Source organism: Plectropomus leopardus, chromosome 23, assembly GCF_026936395.1.
Source record: "Plectropomus leopardus strain MGB_pleo_1.0 chromosome 23, ASM2693639v1, whole genome shotgun sequence".
In the NCBI taxonomy this organism is placed as follows: domain Eukaryota; kingdom Metazoa; phylum Chordata; class Actinopteri; order Perciformes; family Serranidae; genus Plectropomus; species Plectropomus leopardus.
Window position 1 is genome coordinate 15,964,723 of NC_142198.1, and position 22,674 is coordinate 15,987,396.

At 35.9% G+C, this 22,674-nt stretch overlaps 2 protein-coding genes across 2 annotated transcripts; both read left to right on the plus strand.

Moving 5' to 3' along the window:
• The first annotated feature begins 309 nt into the window (after positions 1-309).
• Positions 310-14,132, plus strand: LOC121962544 (E3 ubiquitin/ISG15 ligase TRIM25). Its single transcript, XM_042512810.2, has 8 exons — positions 310-657; positions 3,674-4,613; positions 5,389-5,497; positions 7,306-7,401; positions 9,339-9,572; positions 10,565-10,587; positions 11,378-11,526; positions 12,712-14,132. Exons 2-8 carry the CDS (start codon positions 3,943-3,945, stop codon positions 13,002-13,004), a joined length of 1,575 nt encoding a protein of 524 aa, XP_042368744.2. The 5' UTR covers positions 310-657; positions 3,674-3,942; the 3' UTR covers positions 13,005-14,132.
• Positions 14,133-15,258: 1,126 nt separating this feature from the next.
• mrpl48 (mitochondrial ribosomal protein L48) lies at positions 15,259-22,643 on the plus strand. The gene is made up of 8 exons (XM_042512512.2): positions 15,259-15,464; positions 17,225-17,283; positions 18,448-18,479; positions 18,657-18,736; positions 19,631-19,800; positions 20,919-21,021; positions 21,120-21,209; positions 22,353-22,643. Exons 1-8 carry the CDS (start codon positions 15,444-15,446, stop codon positions 22,428-22,430), a joined length of 633 nt encoding a protein of 210 aa, XP_042368446.2. The 5' UTR covers positions 15,259-15,443; the 3' UTR covers positions 22,431-22,643.
• The last annotated feature ends 31 nt before the right edge of the window (positions 22,644-22,674 follow it).

The window sequence follows — 22,674 nt, forward strand, 5'->3', positions numbered from 1 at the left end:
GTAGTAGCAATAATAATAATAATGATAATAATAATAATAATAATAATAACAATAATAATAATAATAATAATAATAATAATAATAATAATATATTCGTATTTTTTATTTTATATTTAATTTTATTTTTATTTTCAGCTTTCTATATTTATTTTCTGTTTTTTCCCTTCCTATTATGATGGGTAACTCAGGCATTACCATGTCATATAATTCCCTAAAATGGAAATAAAAAATAAAAATAAAAGAAAAAAGTAAGGCAACATTGGTGTAACAGCGCCCTCGTCTGTAAACCGTTTGGTGTTACGGTTGAATTTCCGAGGAGCCCTGAAGGCAGCATTTTCCCGCATCAGTCTGCCTAGTTTCAGTTAGCCGTTTGTCCGTTTGTCCGCCGCACAGGTGCGTGTCGACTCGTGCTTTTGTGTCAAATACCGAAAACTCGAGATGAGAAACTAAACGCCGGGTGACTGCAATGTGTCCTCGGAGCCCCTAAAACAACCGGGACTGTGTGTTGGGACAGAAAAAAAGCAGCTATCGGCTCTTAAAACGGTAACATGTTAGCACCAGCACGACAGGTGCAGACCGGCTTCGAGATTTGAGACGATAGCCTCGTCGTTTGTGATTGAGACACGAAGACAACCTGCGAGGACACACGTGATCGAGGTAAACAGCGATAACAGCCTGTCGTTATGTGCTTTAAGGTAGCTCATCATTATGACGCCGACGCTGAAGTTAGCTTTCGATTCGACACCTTTCGATACGGCAGTTAAGGGGAGAGTTAAGGGAAAAGTAAATTGCTTTAGCTTTGATTGGCTTTTTTGCACCTTTTAGTGTTGTGAAAACATCTTTAACATTTAAGGTAAAGCCTCTGCGGTTTCTGAATACCAGTTTGACATTTTTGAAACTTTTATTGTTTTTGTGAAAATGCAAAAAAGGGAGATTTCTCTGATTTTTTCACGTTGATCATATTAGACCCAGTCTGGATCAAAAACCTTTATGTAGACATGTCAAATCTGGACTAGATTATCCCAGAGAGGCTAAAGAGTATCTAAAACACAGTTTCAGATTTGTTAAACCCTTTTAACCTTTTATTTATAACCAGTTTATGAAAGTGCATAAAATGTAGATTTCACAGCTTTTTTCTCCTTTAGACAACTTTGGATCAGGTGTTTATTGAAAAAAGCAATATTTAGGGAGATCAAACGTGGATTACATTATTCTAGAGAGGCTAAAGATTATTTAAAACACAATTTAAAATTTGTGAAATCTTTATTGTAATTCTGAAAATGTAAAAAAGGGGAAGATTTCAGTGCGTTTTTAAATGTAGACCACATTGGACCAGGCCTCTGTCAATAACCACTACACTGTGGGACGTCAAATCTGGACAATATTATCCCAGAGAGGCTAAATGTTATTTAACACACAGTTTTCAGATTCATAAAATCGATATTATTTTTGTGAAAATGCCTATAAGGTAGATTTAAATGCTTTTTGTAGCAGGTCTCTCTTGAAAACCAGCATATTTAGACAGGTCAAATCTGGATTAGATAACCCGAGAGAGACTAAATATTGTTTAAAACATAGTTTCAGATTTCTTACCCCTTTTACTCTGTTTGATTTGGACCAAATCTAATGTGGTCAACATCTAAAAAAAACAGTGAAATCTCCCTATTTTTGCATTTCATAAATAGAATTACGATCTCACAAATCTGACACTGTTTTTTAAAATAATCTTTACCGTCTTTGTGATAATCTAGTCCAGGTATGACCTGTATTAGTGAAGCGGTTAGAGAACTTGTTTAATGTGATCTACATGTAAAAAACAGTGAAATCTCCTCTTTTTTTTTGCATTTTTACAAATAGAATAAAGGTTTAACAAATGTAAAAGTGGATTTCAGACAGTGTGAAGACTTAACCTTTAATGTCCAAAATGCTATCACAACACTAAAATGTCCAAAAAGTAGAGGATCAGTCGTTAAGCAATAAACGTTACTTTTCCCTTAACTGCTGAATGGGAACGTGTCGAATCGGAAGCGAACTTCAGCGTCGTGCAGCCAGGGGGAGATTAGTGAAGCTAACGGAGACTCAAGTTAGCTAATTGTATGTTGACCCCCTTAACCTGCTCTTTGTGAAGCTAGCATCACAAAAAACGTGCTAAATAAACGATCGTTTTGATCAGCCGCTCACCGTTTTCAGAGCAGCTTCATAGGCCCGTGTGTTGTGTCTGCAGGCTGACAGGTGAAGCACTGGAAACCAGTGCTGCTCACTGACTGGGACACCACTTTTTGTCTCATGTAAACAACACAGAGCAGGTTGGCAGGTGTCCACGTTATCTTGAGGTCATAGCCTGTTTTCAATAAGCTTAAGTGAGCAACAACAGACCTCGTTTTTGGATGTTGAATTCAGGCCTCCAGTTAGTTTGTTTTGGTTTCATTTTTATTATTTTATGACAGTATATTATGGAAGAAGGAAGTGGCGCTGGTGCTGGGTCGATCTGTCTAACGTTCTCACAAAATGCTTGAAATAAGGCAGATCACTTGGTTGCTGAAGGCCTTATCACATCACAGTTGCTCTCATTATCGACTAATTTGCAGATTATATTCTCGAAACATTATTTTGTCTATAAAAACTCCTTAAATATCAGTATTAGTAATGATATAACAACAATAACAATAACAGCAATAACAATAATAATAATATTAATGATGTATAATACGATTAATTTGGTGGTATAAAAAAATACAAATGAACATAGTGATTTCAATAGGGTGCTCGGGCCTTATTAATCTTTATTTATATAGCTTTTTTCAAGCTTAAACACGCTTTTCATAGTGAATAATGTGATCAATAGCATTATACCACTCTATACCAGTTTAAAGGTATACGGCATACTATGATCTAAAAGTTTACGTATCTAGGACTTTGAAAAAAATGCAACTGGAGGGAGAATCTCACCTTTAGTTTAGTGATTTTCAAAAGGGAGAGTTTTTCTTCATGCTTCCTATAAAAATGTTAGCAAAGGGTCTCAAATGTTTTTCAGGTCAGGTACAAATAAAATGTTTGTTTTTGTTTTTCTTTTACACATAGGCCAATAAGTTGTTGCTAATTTGTTGGATTTATGTTAATGAGTAATTTTTATATATATTTATGTATATCTATATATGTCTAAACAGTTCATGAATTTATGTTTTAGCTTTAATTATAAAAAAAGAGAAGGGATTGTTGCAACTAAAGATTATTTTCATTCAGGGCTGAAACCATTAGTTGATTAATTCATCAGCAGAAAGGAAACAGCAAGCTGTTAATAATCAATCAGTAATTTTGATTATATATCAAGCAGGAGTGCCGTTTCCAGCTTTTTAAATATATGAATTTGCTGCTTTACTCTGCTTCATATCACATTAGTATCATCATGCTGTATCGTGCTGCATTGCTCGTGGGCAGTTTGTACAGGCTAATATGACATAACGTAAATAACCGATTTAGTTGCTAATGTTTGCTTGCGTCGCATCTAGTTAGGAAACGGTGTAACTAAATGAATCCACTGAATTTTTAGAATTCTTTCTTCATAAACAACTTCAAAATTAATGTTGAAAAAAATGCAGACTATTTGTGTCAGCAGAATTTTAAATAAAATGTTAATAATTACCATTTCTTGTTCTTTCTTCTTAAACTTTAGGCAACCTGACATCCACAAAGGGTGAAGTTCTACATCAGGAAACTGCAGCCTGCTTTCCCTCTCCACCTATTCTGGTTTTCTGTCTCTTGAATTATCACTCCCCTGTCCCACTCCCTTTTCTACCCACCTTTAAACTTCTTATCTCCAATCCCCACCACTTCCTTATCCCCCTTTTCCACTTCTTTCTGTCCTCGTCTTTCTCGCCACCCTTTAATCTCCCACCACCTCCATTTGTCTCACCTCTCGGGCCTCACAGTTTAAATACTGACATGGCCTCGGCACGGTCAGAGCAGTCCAGCGTCCTGCAAGAGGAGCTCACCTGCCCAGTGTGCCTGGACTTGTACCGCGACCCCCACTTGCTTCCATGCGGCCACAACTTCTGCAAGACCTGCCTGGACCGCCTAAAGCGGCAAGCGGATCGAGGCCGCTTCCGCTGCCCGGAGTGCCGCGACAGCCACCGCTGCGGCACCAACTTTCAGAAGAACTTCAAACTCGCCAACATCGCAGACGACTACCGTCACCGGCGCAGAGCGACCACCGCAGCCGCTACGGCTTTAAAATCCAGAGAACTGCTGTCGTCCTCTCTGTCAACGCAGCACGCCAGGGGTCTGTTGGCTGTTCCATGTGACTACTGTCCTTCAGTCGCTGCCGAGGCGCCGAGCGTCAGCGCTGTCGGGGAAGGAGCGTCTCCTGTTTCTGCTTCTCAGGACGATGGTGACAAGCAGGAAACAGCTGCTGCTTCTGCTGCTGCTGCTGCTGCTGCTGCTGCTGCTGCTGCAACAACGTTTGCGGTCAAGACGTGTCTGAAATGTGAGGTGTCGATGTGCCAGGAGCATGTGAAGCCACATCTGGAACTGCCGGCGTTCCGCGAGCATCCTCTGACAGAACCGATGAACGACTTCTGGAAGAGGAAGTGCCCGGATCATGATGAGATATACAGGTAGGAGTCACGTGCACTCGTGTATTTCTGTGTTACAGGCTTCATACAAGGTGCTTGAAGCACTTCAGTTTGGCTCTCCGAATTTAAATCCCAGAACACCTTAAAAATCTGACATTTTTTCAAAAGTACTTGATTATATATGAGAGGAGAAGTTATTTAATGAAATGTTTTCGATGAATGTTTTAAACGTTTTTGCCAGTCACATACCTGAATATTTTTAGTCTCTTACAAATTTGTAAAAGTCTTTTGCAACAAATGGTTGGCGAAAAAAAATGAATCCTTGAAAAATGAAAATGAGTGCTTGACAAAGTATTCAAAAGTCCTTGAATTTGACTTCTCCCTGTCTGTTAGAAGCCTTGTGTAGATATTTCAGGGTTCCCACATTCATGGAAAACATGGAAAAGTCACAAAATTAATCTCATTCTCATTTTCCTGGACCTGGAAAAGTCATGGGACTCGTCAAAATCATTAAAAAATCTGGAAGTCATGGAGTTTTGTTGTAAGTAATGAAATTGTTACAGTAATCTTCATGAAAAACCTTCCTTGTAATTTAACATAACGGCAAATCTATTGTCTGTGGCTCCCGCCAAAACATAGCCGTAAGATGTTGAAAAATGATGATGAAGATGAGATGAAGATGAAGAAAAAAATATCACATAAGTCTGTGGTTGTAGTCGAATTGGAAAACCACTTTATCAGTGAGTGCAAAACTGTATTTAAAGAAGATTTACTGCATTTAATCTGAATCCTGTTTTTATTTGGTATGCAAATCCAGATATTACTGCATGGATGACAAGATATGTGTGTGCAACGCCTGCACCATAGAGGGAGGACACTCGGGACACACAATCAAGACCCTAAAAAACACCATGAAAGATCTCAAGGTACACCTTTTATCATCATTGTGGTTTCTGTACAGGTTGCAAAAGTCTGGAATATTATATCAGTATTTTTACATCATTGGTACTCTTCAACATTTCAATGACATTTATTCTTATTAAACATATTCCCAGTTTACCAGGTTTCCTACTACTTCACCTTCTTCTTAAACATTTGAGCCAGCACTGCAGTGTAACGTCAGCTTTTTTAGCATTGAGCTTTTACACCTGTAATTTCTCCAGAATTTGCATTCTCTAGTTATTATATTATTATTACTATGAGAGATAATTGAGGAAATTCTCACGTCTTTTAAAGTATTCAAATTCAGATTTTCAGTCCCAGTATAAGGCAAGGTTTTTGAACCCAATCTCACATCCCTTTTAATCATATTTGTGGTTAAAATAAAAAACAGAAAATCCACCATCTGTTCAAATGAAGGGTGGTATTTTTGTTATTTAAGAGCATTGAATTCAGAAATAAATGTGGAGGAGCTGTAATGTGCAGCCTACTCCATTTGGTTTCACCACCTCTTGATTGTTTGGCTCACACAAAGTCTTGTGATGAGTCTGGAATCCCGATGAATGAATATTGTCATTTGTTGTTTTAGTGTGTGCGTGTGTGGCTGCGTGTGAATGAATGAGGGAGTCACATGACTTCGAGGTCTTTTTGTAGGGGAGTTAAATCCACTTCCTGTGCTTTCATTCCCCTGAACAGTGGAGTTGAGAGGCTTCCAGTTCAGTGCTCTGCATATTCAGTCCAGAAAGCTGTTGGATTCAACGTGTTTTCAGCCCAACTTATTATATAATATTTGATATTTCAGTTTTAGCTATAAGGCTGTGGGCGTTTAAAATGAGAAATTTTAGCACTCAGGTGGACACCAACGAAAGATCCTCCACATGATGGTTTATTGGCGGTATATATCAATACAAATATTCACAGGGTTTCCATGGTCATGGAAAACCTGGAAATGTCATGGAATAAGTAAAAACCATTGAAAGTTTTGGAAAAGCCATTGACTTTGAAACCTGAGCAAATAGGCCTGCTTTCTTTCAGAAATGGGAAGAACGCCGTGAGCAACCAAAGTAATTACCCCCAAATTAGCAAAAAATATGGAAAAAGCACAAGACAAATACCTAAAAATTAGCAAGAAAAAGTAACAACAAACAATAAAAATCAAGGAAATTACTTGAAAAAGTGCTTAAAAAAAATAATTTTAGTTTTATTGTGGTGGGCTGCCACAAATTCATGAATGGTTTGGACACCTTGCATTTTATGTCTGAATTACACTTTTTTTAAACTTCTGTTAGTAGACACTATTGGAAGAAAACCATGAATGTTACAGGTGATTTTAAACTTTTGGATGGCAGTGTACGTATGTGTGTATGTAAAATATCTTTTAATTGAGCGTACATAACTATACAATGTCTATGATAAGAGGCTTTCTGAAGCCAGTGTTTGATAAGAAGCCTTGGAGATGAGGGGACTAATTAAAGCTTAAATCAAACAGCATTATCGAGAGTTATTGCAGTGTTGCAGGTGATAATACTTCCCTCTCTCTACTATTAGAAATTCAATAAAAGACATAAAATGTCCCAAAAACAAATGTAGAGAGAGGATATTTCAATAGATTCCAGTTATAACATGAGTTTTGAAAGCCATTATGAGCCAATTTAAACTTGTATTTTTCATTTGCACAAAAGTGAACAATTACACTTTAAGCCCCTACGCCGATGTATGTTTTGGAATATTTAAAATCTTAAAGTATGTTGTGACATCACGATCACTGAGCACTTTCCCTCCTCATCTTCGCCAGGGCACGCTGGACAAGCAGCTGTACAGGGTTGAAAGGAAGTTCAGCATGGCGGAGAAAAAACTCCAAGAGCAGAAGGAGAAGGAGAGACAGAACAAGGTAAGATGGCACACATTTGTCAAACAGGGCTGATGAATTTAAAAGCAGTTTAATATGTGACTATTTATAATATTATCTTGAACGTCTACAACTTATTTGGGATTTCGTAATGATTGATGACTATTTTATTATCACAAGTTGAAGTAGCAGTGGTAACAGTAGAAATTTTGATTCGTGATTTCATACCAGTTTTTCTATTTATGATTATTTTATGTAAGTCCAGTTTGAGATGTAAGTCATGTGCAGTATCAGAATGTGAATTTCGGCGGCATCTAACAATTATTTTCAACATCAATAAATCCACAGATTATTTTCTTGAGCAGTTTACTAAGTATTTGGTCTATAAAATATCAGATTTTTATTTTAAAGCCCATCATAATATCCCAGTGTCCAAAGTGATGTCATCAAGTGCCTTTTTTCCCTGAAATTTACAGCAGTGTAAACAGAGAAAAGCAGCTCATTTTCACAAAAATATGTTCTCAGTATGTTGATTTTAGCCTATTAAACGCTTTTATTGATTCATTTAATTCTATGTTTTATGTGTTTTTAGTGTTTTTATTTTCCTCACATACAAAAGCCTTGAAGTCAGTTCATTTTTCAGTTAAGTTTTCAGCACCATGGACAGCAGCATTACAGTCGCTGTGTTTGCTCTGGGTGCTGGAATAGGAGGCATCGAAAAACTAATACATGTGTGTGAAGCTGTGCTCAGCAAACACCTGTTAAACTTTCAATTTGTCAGGGTAGAGAGGGTTAATAACAACCAACTTGGCAAGAAATGTCCCACAAATTGCAATAAATTAATGAAAAGTTACAAAGAAAATGGCCTGAAAATTATTTTTTTTAAAGTGAGAAAATTGTTTGAAAAAGATCAAAAACTAGGGAAAAATTTCCAGAAAACTTTTAAAAAATTTATTTATTTATTTTCTGCACTTTATTCCGGTCATTTTGCTTGTTTGCTTTCATTGTTTACTTTTTTGTGCTTATTTTTAGGTAATTTTTTTGTAACTTTGAAAAAACAATCTAATTTCCTTCTCCTTATGTTTTTGAAAGAAATCAAACCAAATTGCTCAGGTTTCAAAAGATTAATTGAGCTTAACTTAAATCATTTTTTGAAGTTGGCCCAACAAACACTGTTATGTATAACTTAATGGTTAAATTTACCACGCTCCAGGAAATATGTTAAAATGGTACAAACTTGATGAGCAGTAAAGCACTGACTGTTTAAAGAGTCAGATCATTATTTGTTGTAAAAGCCTCACAGCTGTGGCTGCTCTTGTTGGGTGCAGTTTTGCAGCGGAGCACAGAATACAAGGTAGTTTTTAAATTCAAATTTTAAAATTAAAATTTGTTCCTAAATCGTGCTACATCTTTTGGAGTTCAAAGAGGATTTTAAGATTCTCACAGCCTGGAGAAAAGAGCTCTTCTGTAGTCTGGTGGTAATAATATAACTAAAATTAAGTAATAATTAATTAAAATTAAATTATCATTGGTGTGAATAGGTGCCACATGCACATTTAAAGAGATAATTTCCCCAAACAAAGGACACAAAGGTGAATGGAAAAGTAAACTATGCCTACGTGTGTTGACTCAGCAGAGATAACATTACATACGAAAAGTTGATCTGCAGGAGAGTAAATATTGAAAGTAATACAGAATGCCCGAGAGCCTTTCTGCATTATATTCCAATATTTTTGTATGTTTTGAATTGTCTTTTTTCCCCCTTTGCATAAATACATAATACAAACATTTCTACCATAAATCGGCACAAAAAAACCTAAAAAAAACACCACAATGCAAAAAGTAAACAGTTTGATGCTCAAAATTTGAATCAAGTCAATAATAAAAAAATTACTTATTGCCACTAAATCCCTGTAAGATGAATCCTGGTGACATCCTACATTGTTCCTCTTCTCCTCCTCCTCCCTTCCCTCATCTAGAAGTTTATGGACGACTCTGAGCAGTGCCTGAACAGGCTGGGTGAGGAGATGAAGGCCAAAGTACTCCGCTTCGTCACCAGATTGCGAGAATGCTCGCGCACTCACTGCGACACCAACGGGCCGGCAATTCAGAAGAACATCTTCAGGATCTGCCAGGACAAGACGCGCCTGCAGGAGGTCCGCTGTGGCATCGAAAGCCTCATGCAGGAAAACGACCCTTTCCGCTTCATCGAGGTGAGACGCATGCTCAACACCTGCAAACACATACGCTTTACATCACTGACAACGTTTTTATAACATATACGAAAAGACCGCAGCTTAGAAAATGTTGAGAAATGCAGAACTCCCACTCTCATGAAAAACCTAGAAAAGTAAACGAATTTCACAATCATGTTTTCCAGGCCTGAAAAAGTCATGGAATTAGTGAAAATAATATTTTTTTGAAAAGTAATTGAAATGAAATCTGAACAGAGAATATTGGCTTGATTTCTTTTTAAAAATAAGCCCCAAACTAGCAACAAAAAAAAAGAAAACGGAAGAAACTAGAAAACAAGGAAATTACAGGACAAAGTGCGTAAAAATAATGATAATACTGTAACATAATTTTTTAATATAATCTTCTGAAACTACTAAATTCTTGCAATTCGCAGGACATTTCTTATCAAAATACTCTTTGCCTTTTTCCATTTTTTGAAAGAGATAAAACCAGTTCGCTAAGCACTCAAAATACTTGAAACTTACTAGAAAATTCATGGAATTTTGTGCGAGTGGGGCAAAAGGAAAGTTATTTTGGTGTGTTGAAATGTCATGGAAAAGTTTTGATATTTTGTGTGTGAAAATATGTTGGATGCCTGGCAATATTAGAACTCACTTGTGAGTTGTAGTTAATGTAAGACCTGTGTGTCCTTTATGTGACTCATATGAGACATAACTCAGCGTTTCCCCAACTAGTAAAGAATAAAGGAGCTTTCTAAAGCATGTGGTGGAGTTTGTCTTTTAAGTAGTATAGGAGGAAAGTGTTCAGCTTTAGTGGTAAAATCTTCGGTAGCTACATGTTTGTCATCATTAGTACATTGTAAAAAATGTAATTTAAGGTTTATGTGTTAAAGATTCCTAATCAATTTTGCCCCTCTTATGCAGGGCTGCACCAATAACTTACTACTTTCTGTGAAAATCTAGTTGGGTTATGATTTGTGTCTTCAAACTTCTGTTTTGTTTTTCTTTAGGCATACAAAACAACAGGAAAACAGTAAGTACTGCCTTTATATTAATTCAGGGCAGCAACTACAATGTTAGTTATTATTGATTAATCTTGCCAATCGTTTCAATCGCTTTATTTGTTTGACCCACAGCCAAAACCAAAAGATGTTCAGTTCAGTGTGATCATATTTTTTTCAATCATGTCCCCTCTTTAAATTTGGACGTTTTTGCCAGTCTGTGAATGCAGCACTTGCGGGACTTCCTTAAGTTCTTTTTTCTTTCAGCAGCAGTTTGAGGAATTTTGGTTGCATGGTGGATAATCGATCTGTCAATCCGATCAGAGCAGATCGATGGATGAGAGGGGCAGTTGCTGCAGAAAGCAAACTTTTAGACCCAGTGTATTGAATGGGCAAGTTTAACTTTCCCTTCAGCTGGTGTTCTGCTGCTCCGTCTGTGCCCAGAGTACACTCTGTGCTCGTGAAAGTGGTGCACTGAACTGTATATATATTCCAGTAGCGCTCCCAATGAACGGTCCAGCTCCAAAAATATAAAAACAATGTGTGGCAGCGGATGTTTTAATTGCGACGGGCTATTATGAATAAATGAATATCTGGGGAAACCCTGAAATCCTGATATATGAGAAGCTGTAACCAGCGTATTTTTGACATTTGGCTTAAAAAATGACAAATCTGCCTAAATCTAAATACATTTCTGTTGACTGACTAATTGATGAATGGGCCAATTATTGCAACTCTATATTTGTTTTGAAAAAAAGAGAAGACGATTAAAAATGAAATTTTGAATCCAATAAGCCTCAGCTAATAGCGTGTGTGTTTTAGGTGCCGCAGGCAGCTAAGAAAAAACATGTTCTACCCAGAATATGTGGACATGGAGACCGAAGTTCTTGGAGTGATGATGGAAGAAGAAATGAGAAAATTCCTTGATGAGGAACTGCCATGTCATATTGTTGCTGCCATTAATTCTCTGTGTAAGTAACTTTGATTCATTACGTCGTCTTCTGATGTCACTTTTTCCTGAATGCTGTCAGCTAAGATGAAAAAAAAAACAGTTGGTACGTCTACATGCACAGTTAAGTCGAGCTACAGTTATAGGTCAGTTAGGCATTTAATATGACTACTGTCCGTGTCCTAGTAGACAAGCACTGGGGGAAAATAAGTTACTAATGGAAGTATTTCCAACACTGCCACAGAGGGTGGCAATATGCCCTCTTTCAGCTGGTTGTTATTCGACCTATTGGGTTGCATGTCAAACGGTGAAAACATGGATAACTTCTCAGCCTTGTGCATTTCATAGGTACTACGCAATTTACTTGGTACCTTTGTCTTGTTTTGTTTCCTCCCTTCTTCTCCTTCTTCTTCCGGTTGTTAGGTTAACCAGAAGGTCACATTGATTCAGCTTCATGGTCATTTTTGAAGGTTCAGTTTGTGGTGCTGTTACCATATGACTGTGTTGGACAAAATAATCAAAATACCATCGACACCTTTCTGAATCTACTGCAACTATTTCAAACAGATTTTTACGCCAAAGCCAGAGGCATTGTGTTTTCGGATTGTTGATATGTTCGTCTGTCCCATTCTTGTGAGCTTGATATCTGAGGAACGACTTTAGGGAATTTCTCCAGATTTAGCACATTACATTTTGGTTGTCATAGGTAAAAGGACAAGGTCATTGTGACCTCCATCTCATTCTTGTGCAAGCGATATCTCGAGCGTTGTGAGGGAATTTATTGCGATTTGACGCAAACATTCACTCACACTCAATGATGAGCTGTTTTGAATGTGGTATTCAAAGGTGAAGGTCATGGTGACCTTGCATTTATCTCATTTTTGTGAACGCAATATCTGGAGATGATCATTGAGGGAGTTTCCCCAAATTTGGCGCAAACATCCACTCAAGAATGAACTCATTAGAATCTGGTGGTGAAAGGTCATAGGTCATGGTCATGATGACATCATACAGCATGTTTTTGGCCATGACTCCTTGAAAAACCTTGAAGAAACACCTTGAAACTGTGCTGATTGTATCGATCTTCTGTGTGTGAAGCGTTCGTGTTTTCACAGACATCGATGTAACTGTAAGTGCAACTTGACTGGTGTGCAGTCATACAACCGCGTGGCGGTACTTCCACTTTAAAATTCTCCCCATCCGTCAGGTCATATGTCAGATCTCGAGGAGGAGGAGGACCAGGAGGAGAACGAGGAAGAGGTCGTGGAGGATGACGATGACGACGACGATGACCTTGACGACAGCAGCGTAGAGGAAATGAGGAGCGAGGGGGAGGAGGAGGAAGATGAGGAGGAGGACGACGAGGATGGACACGACCAGAGCGAGCTGGCCGATGACTTCTACAGCCCAGGGGAGGAGGAGGAGGAAGAGGGCGAGGAGGAAGAAGAGGACGAGGACGAGGACGGAGATGAAGAGGACGAGGAAGAGAGGGGAGTTTAACAGGACATACAAGACCTATTAAAGCACTTTGGATTCAATCCGTAAACTGCGGACGAGTGTAACAGATCTAACATCTGTTTTAGTGTTGCACTCATCTTCTCTTTGAATGTCCCACGTACAGTTCAGGACTCGAGCAGCTACCACATTTTGCCTCAGACCCTCATTAAATAGTCTAAGATGAAACACTGGACGAAAACGGAGCTTCGATTTAAGCTGGATTTAAAACTAGCCGTGCACTGAGAATCAGCCAATGTGAATCTCATGCTAAACCTGTGTTGCATTTTGCTAAACCTCAAGGTGCTTTATAGCAGTTTGCTGTATATGTAAATACATGAATGTATAATGACAGAATGTGGCTGGAAGGACTCAACGAGAATTTGGCAAAACTTCTGCATGTCTGCGATGCCGAATTTAATACCACTTTGCTAAAAAAATAAATAAAAATGACAGATTATGAGGAATTTACCTAAACAAAACTGATAAACTTTGGTCTACTTTCACCTGAAATTTTGATATATTAACAGGTGCAGAGATTCTGAAATTAATATCCTTAAATTTTTCAAGTTTAATTAAAAAAAAAAGGTTGAATTCCTTGAGTTTCCCAGTTTTCCATCACCACAGAAAGCCTTTCGATCTGCATCCTTGTAAAACATGAAGGAGAAAAACACGCCAGGGTAATTACTACTTGAATCCGTGTATGGATTGTTGTGATTGTTTCATTCATGCTACAGTTAAACATCGCAAGCCAAAGAGTTAGGATGTGCGTCTGTGTGTACGCATAGATGCTTTTAAAAAATTTTGTTTGCTTGGCATGACATTAAAAAAAAGAAATGCAATGTGTTAATATCAGTCTGCATAGGCCATAGGATGTCTTTGCTTTTCATAGTAGTGCTTCAAAAGCAGTTAATGCATTGTTTAAAAAAAAAACCTATGCACAGTTCATACATTAATCTCAAAATATCAGTTTCAGGTGATGAAGAATTTTGCACTTTACTACAAAAAAGATGCTATGTTAGGCCTGGAATATTTGAATGTTAAAAGTTGATTTTTATTTTGATACGAGTGATTTTGTGAGGGGCCAAACTGAAATAATAAATATATGATATTAATAAAGCCTGTTAAAATGTGCACAGGTGTCTGCTATCCTTTTGAAAATATGAAAATCGCGAGTGTGCATGACAACTTCAGTTAGATGTGGTCTGCAGGGGGCTGGAAAGAAGGGGTTAAAATCTGAGAACTAGATTGAAATACTTAATGCTCCTGCAGATCCAAATAAAGTTTTAAAGGGCGTTGATATTATTATTTATTGATATTAAAATGATTTAATCAGTCTGTCAAAAGCTTTAAATATGCTAAGACGTGGAAAATTCAATTTTATGTTGTTTTTTTTTTTGTTTGTTTAGTTTTGTACATTTCATTGCAAAATCTCAAAATAATTGGTAAAATTTCTCTCAATTTTTGTCATCGTAAAACTTATCTTGAATTTGATTTTGAGTGGCATTTTAAAAACGTCTTAAAAGTCTCAAATCCAACTTGAGGCAAATTGGATTTGAGACTTTTAAGATTTTGACAGGAACCCTGTCAAAATTTTCAGATACACTTTAGCAAATCAACTGAATTGCCATCATCAATTCACTTCACTTTAACTGAAATCTACTGAAAATATCAATCACATCAAGAACCAGTCTAGAAAAAATACATACTACTACTACTACTACTACTACTAATAATAATAATAATAATAATACACATTAAGATACATAGGATTATGTTCAAAGAAAACCAGACAAGATAAAATAAAAACAAAAAACATATTATTACTTACATACATATTATGAGATAAATAAAACAAATATAGTAGAACTGAAAGAAATGTATTAATAAATGGCTTTTTTATGAATCATGGTTGTTTTTTTAATTAGAAAAATATTAGCTGTCAAATATATGTAATTACATGGTCAAAGGGTCAACAACAGCATTTACATTTTAACAGAAATATCTAACTCAAAATTAATATAAATGTGCAACTTATTTAATGAGAGCCTATATGAAGTATGACCCGCCCTACTCTGTCTTAAACGGCCTCTGATTGGTTCATTGTGACATTCTGACCAATCATACGCCTCTTACCTAACCTACCAATCCAACCACAGAAGACGACGAGTAATACCCAATCAGAAGGAGAGTAGGGCGGGTCTTGCGTTTGAATCGAAAATTGCGCCTCGGAACGTTTGTTCTTCGTCCACTCAATACACGGACATAAAAAGAGGACGGAGTTTCTTCCTGTAAGCTCCGTGAGCACATCCGCGTTTAGCAGCAGCAGCGTGTGACCTGAAATGTTTGTAAAATTGTCCTTACATGTAAGCTAACTCACTAAATCACGCCGCAAAAAGCCAGCGTGTGTTTTCCGCTTAACGCGGAGACAGCAGAGGTCGAGCTATGAACGCTGTTCTCCGGAAGGTAACGTTGTTTTCTGTTTTCTCGCCAAATGTTTGGTTTTCTGTCAGAGGTCATAGCTGGGTATGTTTACTCCACAGTGTTTTGCATGCGAGGACACTAGTGCGACACGTTACAGGCACTTTGAGCCTTTTTGTCGGTGTGTGTTTGCGAGCATTTGCGCAGATTCAACTTAAGCTAACCCTGGTTTTTGGTTTTCGATGTAGCGCGCTTCTTCGGAGTTGTCTCAAACATGGATGTCTTGAAATCACTTTTTTGTCCGACCAACTAGTCAAAAACTTACAAAGACACTGAATATTCAATGATACAGGGTCCCCGCGGTCATGGAAAACCCGGGGAGGTCGTGAAATTTCACAATTTTAAATTTTTCCAGGCCTAGAAAACTCATGGGGTTTGTAAAAAACAATGAAAAGTCATTGAATGGTTACCCTTTGAAAAATGAGCAAACTGGCTCGATTTCTTTCAAAAACTGGAAAAAAAAAGCGATGAGGAACTTAAGAAATTACCCCCAAATAGAAATAAGTAAAATTGCCTAAAAATTAGGCAAATGTAATTAAAAAAAAAACAAAAAAACAACAACAAGGGAATTATCTGAAATAATAATAATTGTGTAACAATGTTCATTATAGCATTATGATAATTATATAGTACTCTGGACATTTTTCCAAAATGTTTTAAAAATACAGTTTGAATCTGACATGCTGGGCAAGTGGGGCAAGAAAAAAAAGGCTCCTTGAAAAGTCATGTAAACGTTTTAAAATTTTGTCCATGAAAATGTGTTTGAACCCCGATGACACAAAACAAGAGAGAGTTTTCTTTGTTGATTTGGCTTAGGTAGGGACTTTAAATGGTTGTATTTTGTTTTTATTTAAATGCCATCAAAACCTCTAAACTAGCAAATGAATATGAAAACCTTTTTCTTTTTTTTTTTTTTTCCAAAAATGGATTCCTAAAAAAGAAAAAGTAAAACAGAAATTATTGTCACATTTTCACAATTCTGGCGGTCCCTAAGCTCACTCTGTGCCTCTGTTTAAAGCTACCATCAAGACTCTGAATCAAATCTAAGCTTGAAATAGTATTTTTTAATCAAAATCGCTGTATTCTACATGTCTCATTTAAACTTTAGTTTGTACTGACCAGGTCCTGTGAAAACATTACATTTGTTGCTCCTGCGTGCATGACAAAAACTTCATTAAACTTTGAACCTTCCATTATTGAAGGTTTGAATTTTTAAAAAAAAATCTTATAATGTCTAGCTGATCTCAGTGATAATCTGGCCCTCACTGACACTTTTCTGTTGTCATTGCTCATTTGACAGCTGTCATTATATGCACATGTTGCAAATGTCTTCTTCCACAAAGGTGTAACTTTCCATGAGTTCTTTATTTCCTCAGCGGCAGTGTGAGGAGTTTTAGTGGCAGGGTGGATAACTGGTCAATATTTAATAGTGTTGAATATTGCAATAATGACATTGCTTGCGATAGATAAACATCAAAGTATACTCAGTTTTCTGCTGCTTTCAGTATTCTACTAAAAGGCAACAAATTGCCTGGTAAATAAAGAAATAAAAGACATTTTTTCTTCCAACATTATTTAAATAAAACTTCAAAAATACAATAATGAGTGCAATATCACAGTTTTTTACCACTGCACAAGTTGACATCCCAGTGACACCAAATGACTTTATACTTTGCATATTCTGCTATGATTTTGAGACACTTATGTTGTAAATATAGAAGCTGATGTTATTCTGTTTCGTCCAGGTGCAGGTGACGGCTGCACAACAGGCGTTTGTGTTGAATCAAGCACTTACATTATGCCGGTAAGTCTTTGCATTGCTGTTTTTTTTCATTCTGATACTTCATTTTGGCTAAACTGAAGGCGATACTGATATTAAGGGTGTGATTGTTAGAATCATATAACCCCAAATTAAAAAGTGTACATTTTAACTTAAAACTTTAAGTATTTTAGTACAAATTTGAGGATTGTTTTTGCACGTTTAGTGTTATTTGCTGTCTGTTTTGACAAAATTTTATGCAGCAAGTTCGACTGTGTAAAAATAGTGTGGACGGATGATCTGAGCGTTTGTAAATAAAAGGTCAGCATATTATCAGCCTGGCAGATTACTGGGGCCAACATTGGGCATTTTGCTGAATTTCTTTATCAGTGTTTTATTTTAATGATTGCTGATAAAATGAATTAATAAAAAAGTGCAAAGAAAGTGTCAGCATGGGAGCAACATTTACTTTATGAAACCTCATGGAGCTATTTTTTAAATTCATTTTTAAAAATGGGTTTTTTTTTAAAAAAAAAAAACATTTTATTTTACTTTATAAAGAAGTTGCTGTATATGATGAAAGTTTCAGTTTTGATTTAACATTTGCTAAAGGCATTTAAACAAAATTTTAAATTGGACTATGTTATATTCCAGACTCTAAATATTGACAGAAAGATTGTCATTTTTATTGTAAATGCATACTGGTTCCAAATGTCAGTTTTCGATCTCATTAAGTACTAATAATCGGTATCTGCTCTGAAACGTCATCTGATTGTCAAACATTTAGCTCGACAATCTAAATCACTTTATATGCTGGTAAATCAAAAACATGAGAGTAATCACACAAAAACTGTGCAGTACAGTTGTTTTATTTTAATATTTACCTCGATTTTCTCTGTCAAATAGTTACAATAGTTAAACTTCTTTTAAGCAATGTTGCTGCGTTTTTCCACAAACTGCTTAGTTGGTGTTATTATTATTTATATTATATATTACATATTTATATTTATATTATATATATTTATATATATATTTATATTATTTACTTGCAAATGAGATTGATTTTGACCTGCATAGTCGCAAGAATGCAGATTTTTTTCTTTTTTTTTCTTTCAAAAATGGTCATGAAAAAATATTAGTGAAATGGATTTTCTCTAATCTAATTTATCTAATCTATTTCTAATTGTGTTTCTGGATAATACTTTAAAGGGCCACGACGTCCATCCAGCATCCTGTTTGGGGTAAGTCTTTAAAAGATCTCTGTGACTGCAACACTTAAGCATGTAAAATATAATATTTGTGTTTTACTGCTACCAAAAAAACTCTCACCTGTTAGATTTGTCTTGCACATACGTAGATGAGAAGCATTTGTTTACACGACGTGTATTTAAACTGACAAGTTTTCTTTAAATCCACAGCTTCTTTACAGGAGAGACAATACAAATCCATGCCAACCCATGGGATTGGGAGGTGGAGACATCTTATAGCTAAAGAACCGGTAAGGCTCTTAAAACCACAATATTGAAAATTAAAGAGAAATAATTTATTCAACAGAATGTCAGAATTAAATCAAAATTATTTCCCACACTTATTTTTATTTATTATTATTTTTTTTATAATCCAAGATCAGAACTTGAACTTTTAGTTTCAAATTTTATATTTTTCAATCAAATGTGTTTATTTTTTCAAATTAACGAACCTTGTGGCGTCGATCTGGCTTCATAGAAACGTCATAATCTGTGCTCTTGTTCACTTTTCCAAAAAATGAAATGAAACGACACACTAAAGGGGTGTGTCCTATACAAACACCCACCTATAATCCACCTGTAAAAACATGGAAATTACAGTGCTCGCGTCTTAATCCGCCAATGCTGAAAAAGTTTTTACAAATAAAAGGCAAAACTAACAAAAAAAACCAACACTTTAAAACTTTTAAACTGTGAAAGGACAGAAATTCTTCTGAAAAGAGATTCATGAAATTGTCTCATTTTATTTCCGGCTCTTGACGAGTGTTTCCTCATCCCCAAAATCCCCAAAACACTCGACTCTTCACAGGCTGTGGCTCACTGAAGGGTTAAATAGTCGCTGTTCCAGAAAGTGTAAAAAATATTCGTTTTGATGCAGTTTGTTTGAATAAATCAACACTTTTAGCTCATTTATTGATTAGAAGAGTTTACATTTAGGACGTAATGATCAGGGATTTTAAGTGCGTCCTCGTCTGAACCACAAAGCAAACGACTCGATATGATCTGTTAAGTCAGACCTCAGATTTTAAATTTGATTTCTAGAGTTTGTCCAACAGGGACTAAGAAGATTCAATGACTGGTTTTAATGAGGCTGTAGATGTTAAGTGCTGTAAAATAACGTGTTTTTTTGTTGTTGTTGTTTTTAGTTAAAGAAAAAGAAAGACAAACACCAGATGAAGATGATCCTACCGCAGACGGATACGGCGTTCGGCACTCTGAACGTGACAGTTTCGGGTTATGACATGACGCTGGTGGAGCATTACGCAAAGTTCGTCCACAACCTCTGCAATCGGCTCGGCATCGAAGTGGCAGAAAGGTGAGCTCATTCAAAAAAAACAACACAACTGTATTTCTAAGTATTATTATATTATTTAATTTATTTTTTACCGTGATGTTAGAAGGTAACACCGGAGGATATGCTTATGTTTAAGGAATTGGTTATGTCTACTTTTGTCATTATTCCCGGATGATAATTTTGTTAATTCAGAAAAACAACACCTTTTTTTCATCACGTTTTCTAATATTTCTGTTATAATAATCTTGTTAATGCAGAAAAAGGGCAGAATTCCTCCCCACAAACCTTGTCTCATAATACGGGGAAATTATCTCGTTAATTCAGAAAAAAAACTGAGATAATTATCTTGTTTATTCTGAATAATAGGCCAGACTTTTTTTCCCCTTGAAAAGTTTTCTCATGATATTTTTGTTAATTCAGAAATACAACTGTGTGATAATGTTGGTAATAAAAAGAAAAGGGCAGATTTTTCTCATAATGTTTAGAAAATGATCTCGATGATTCAGAAAAAAGCGTACGACATAAATGTCTTGTTACTTCAGAATAATAAACCATATTTTTTGAAAAGTGAGTGAACGAAGTGAATGAAAAGTTTTCTCATAATTCTGAGATAATAATCTTGTTAATTCAAAAAGAGCAGATTCCCCCTCCCAAAAAATCGTTTATTCAGAAAAATAAGATCTTTCTCACGAATGATGGCGTTCATTCAAAAAAAGAGCTGAATATTTTCCCCAAAACCTTTTCTCATAACACTGAAATAATAATCTTGTGTATTTCGAAAAACAAACAGAATTTATTTTCCTCAAAAGTTTTCTCGTATATTTCAGATAACGATCTCATTATTTCAGAGCAGATTAAGCAGAATAAGTCTTGAGACGATTATCTTCACAATTCAGAGAAATTGGCCATTTTTTTCTAATTAAAAAACTTCTCATAATTCTGAGATCATAATAGTGTAAATGCATAAAAACAGCGTTTTTTTTCTTTAGTGCATACTTGATGCTTTCTGTGTGGATGTTTGTCATCCAGTGAAACATTTTCACAAACAAAACTGATTTAAGCAGAAGTCACAAACCTTCAAATCCTTGATGTGTCGTTGTTGCAGCACTTTTTAAAAAAGTTTTGTTTTTCACACGCAGCTACGCTTTACCAACCAAGAGCACCGAGGTCATGCTGATGCAGGAGCAGGGCACCAAGATGTACGTGGACGCCGTCCTGAAGACGCACGAGCGAGTCGTCCAGGTAAAACTGAGCCGCTCTCAGTTTCCCTTTCACTCAGTCGCTGCACGCTTTGTCTGAGGAGCCGACCGCTGACTCTTGTTATTTATCTGTTTGTCTAGTTGAGCTTTCTAGACACCACAGTGTGTCCCGTTTTCATGGACGTCGTTCTGAAGAATCAGCCGGAGGGAGTCCAGCTCTCTGTGATGGAGGTGAGTTAGCTTTGTCGCCCTAAAGCACGATCTGAGAAAAGATGTGAAAAATCAGACTTATTTAAATCCTTTTGGTAATCCCTTAATTTATTTTCCCGCTTTGTTTACCTGTGTAAGAATTCAAGTTAAATTAATTCAGGGTTAATTGTCAGTTGGCTTCAGTAACGGCTGGATGTATGCGATAGAGGGAAAATGTATGGGATTATGAAAAAACAGGCAAAACTTTAAATATAATCAGAGATATTTTTCTACAATTTCCAAATTAGGATAACACTTAAAAGATTAAACCTGTACTGTAACTACTGTTCATATCTGTCTTTATTATCATTAAATATTGATTTTTGTTTTTCTGATGTACCAAAAGCAGAAACACCTTTTCGCATTTAAAGAAACGTCATCAATACACGAACGATGTAACGAGTAATGCCAGAAACATGCAGGTTTTTTTTCTTCTAAATTTCAAGTGATTTTTGTTATCTGCAGAAAACCATATTTATAATTATCATAATTACATATTAAAAATCATAGCAATCATTATCAAAATTAAATATTAGAAATTATTTCACAGAATTCTAATTATTTTTAAGCACTTTCCGTGTGTGTTTTTTTCTTCTTCTAATTTTCAAATCATTTTCCCCCCGGAAAACCATTTTTATAATTTTCATCATTACATATATAAAAACATAGCAATCACAATCATAGTTAAATATTTAAAATTATTTTGCAGAATAGTAATTATTTATAAGCACTTCACATTTGTATGTTTGATTTTTTCTCCTTATTTTCAAGTGATTTTTTTTCCTCAAGAAAACATATTTATAATTGTCATAATTACATATTTAAAATCATAGTAATCATTATCATAATTAAATATTTAAAATTATTTCGCAGAATATTAATTATTTTTCAGTCACTTTACATGCTTTTATGGGGCTTTTTACGGTCAAAATTTCAAGTGATTTTTCTAATCATTTTTTGTAGTTTTCTCCATTTTTTTATGCAAATTTTAGCTCATGTTTTCTTAAGTTGTCCTAAGAAGCCTCTTTCCCATGTTTTTTTTTTTTTTTTCAAAGAAATCAAGTCAATTTTCTTAAGTTTAAAGGGTTAACATTTCAGTAATGATCTCCTCTCCCCTGTCCTCAGCACACCGAGGCCGATTACCTGGCTCGGTTCAAGAGTCGTCCAGAGCTGGAGGGGCTTCTCAGTAAGATGAAACAATAGGACGTTCCCAAGTTTGACCTCCCGAGCTTCAAAAACTGTATGTGGCACATTACACCTCGATTAAGTGTTTGTTTTTGTATATTTATTCCCTGATACACCCTAACTGAATCATGTAAAAAGGGTCATTTGCATTCAAAAAACTGTTCACAACTCATATTTGATTTCTTTTGTTAACCTCTTAAAAAATAAAGCCGGCATTTTTTTCCAAAGTAAGACATTGTCGTCGTTAATGCTTCAGGTTTGT

Excerpts from the sequence above, each read along its gene's own strand:
- mrpl48 (XM_042512512.2), top strand. The coding sequence starts at position 15,444 with ATGAACGCTGTTCTCCGGAAG. Across the intron at positions 17,284-18,447 it reads CAAGCACTTACATTATGCCG|GGCCACGACGTCCATCCAGC; the intron begins GTAAGTCTTTGC and ends AATACTTTAAAG. Across the intron at positions 21,022-21,119 it reads CGCACGAGCGAGTCGTCCAG|TTGAGCTTTCTAGACACCAC; the intron begins GTAAAACTGAGC and ends CTGTTTGTCTAG.
- LOC121962544 (XM_042512810.2), top strand. The coding sequence starts at position 3,943 with ATGGCCTCGGCACGGTCAGAGCAGTCCAGCGTCCTGCAAGAGGAGCTC. Across the intron at positions 4,614-5,388 it reads GATCATGATGAGATATACAG|ATATTACTGCATGGATGACA; the intron begins GTAGGAGTCACG and ends ATGCAAATCCAG. Across the intron at positions 7,402-9,338 it reads AGAAGGAGAGACAGAACAAG|AAGTTTATGGACGACTCTGA; the intron begins GTAAGATGGCAC and ends TCCCTCATCTAG.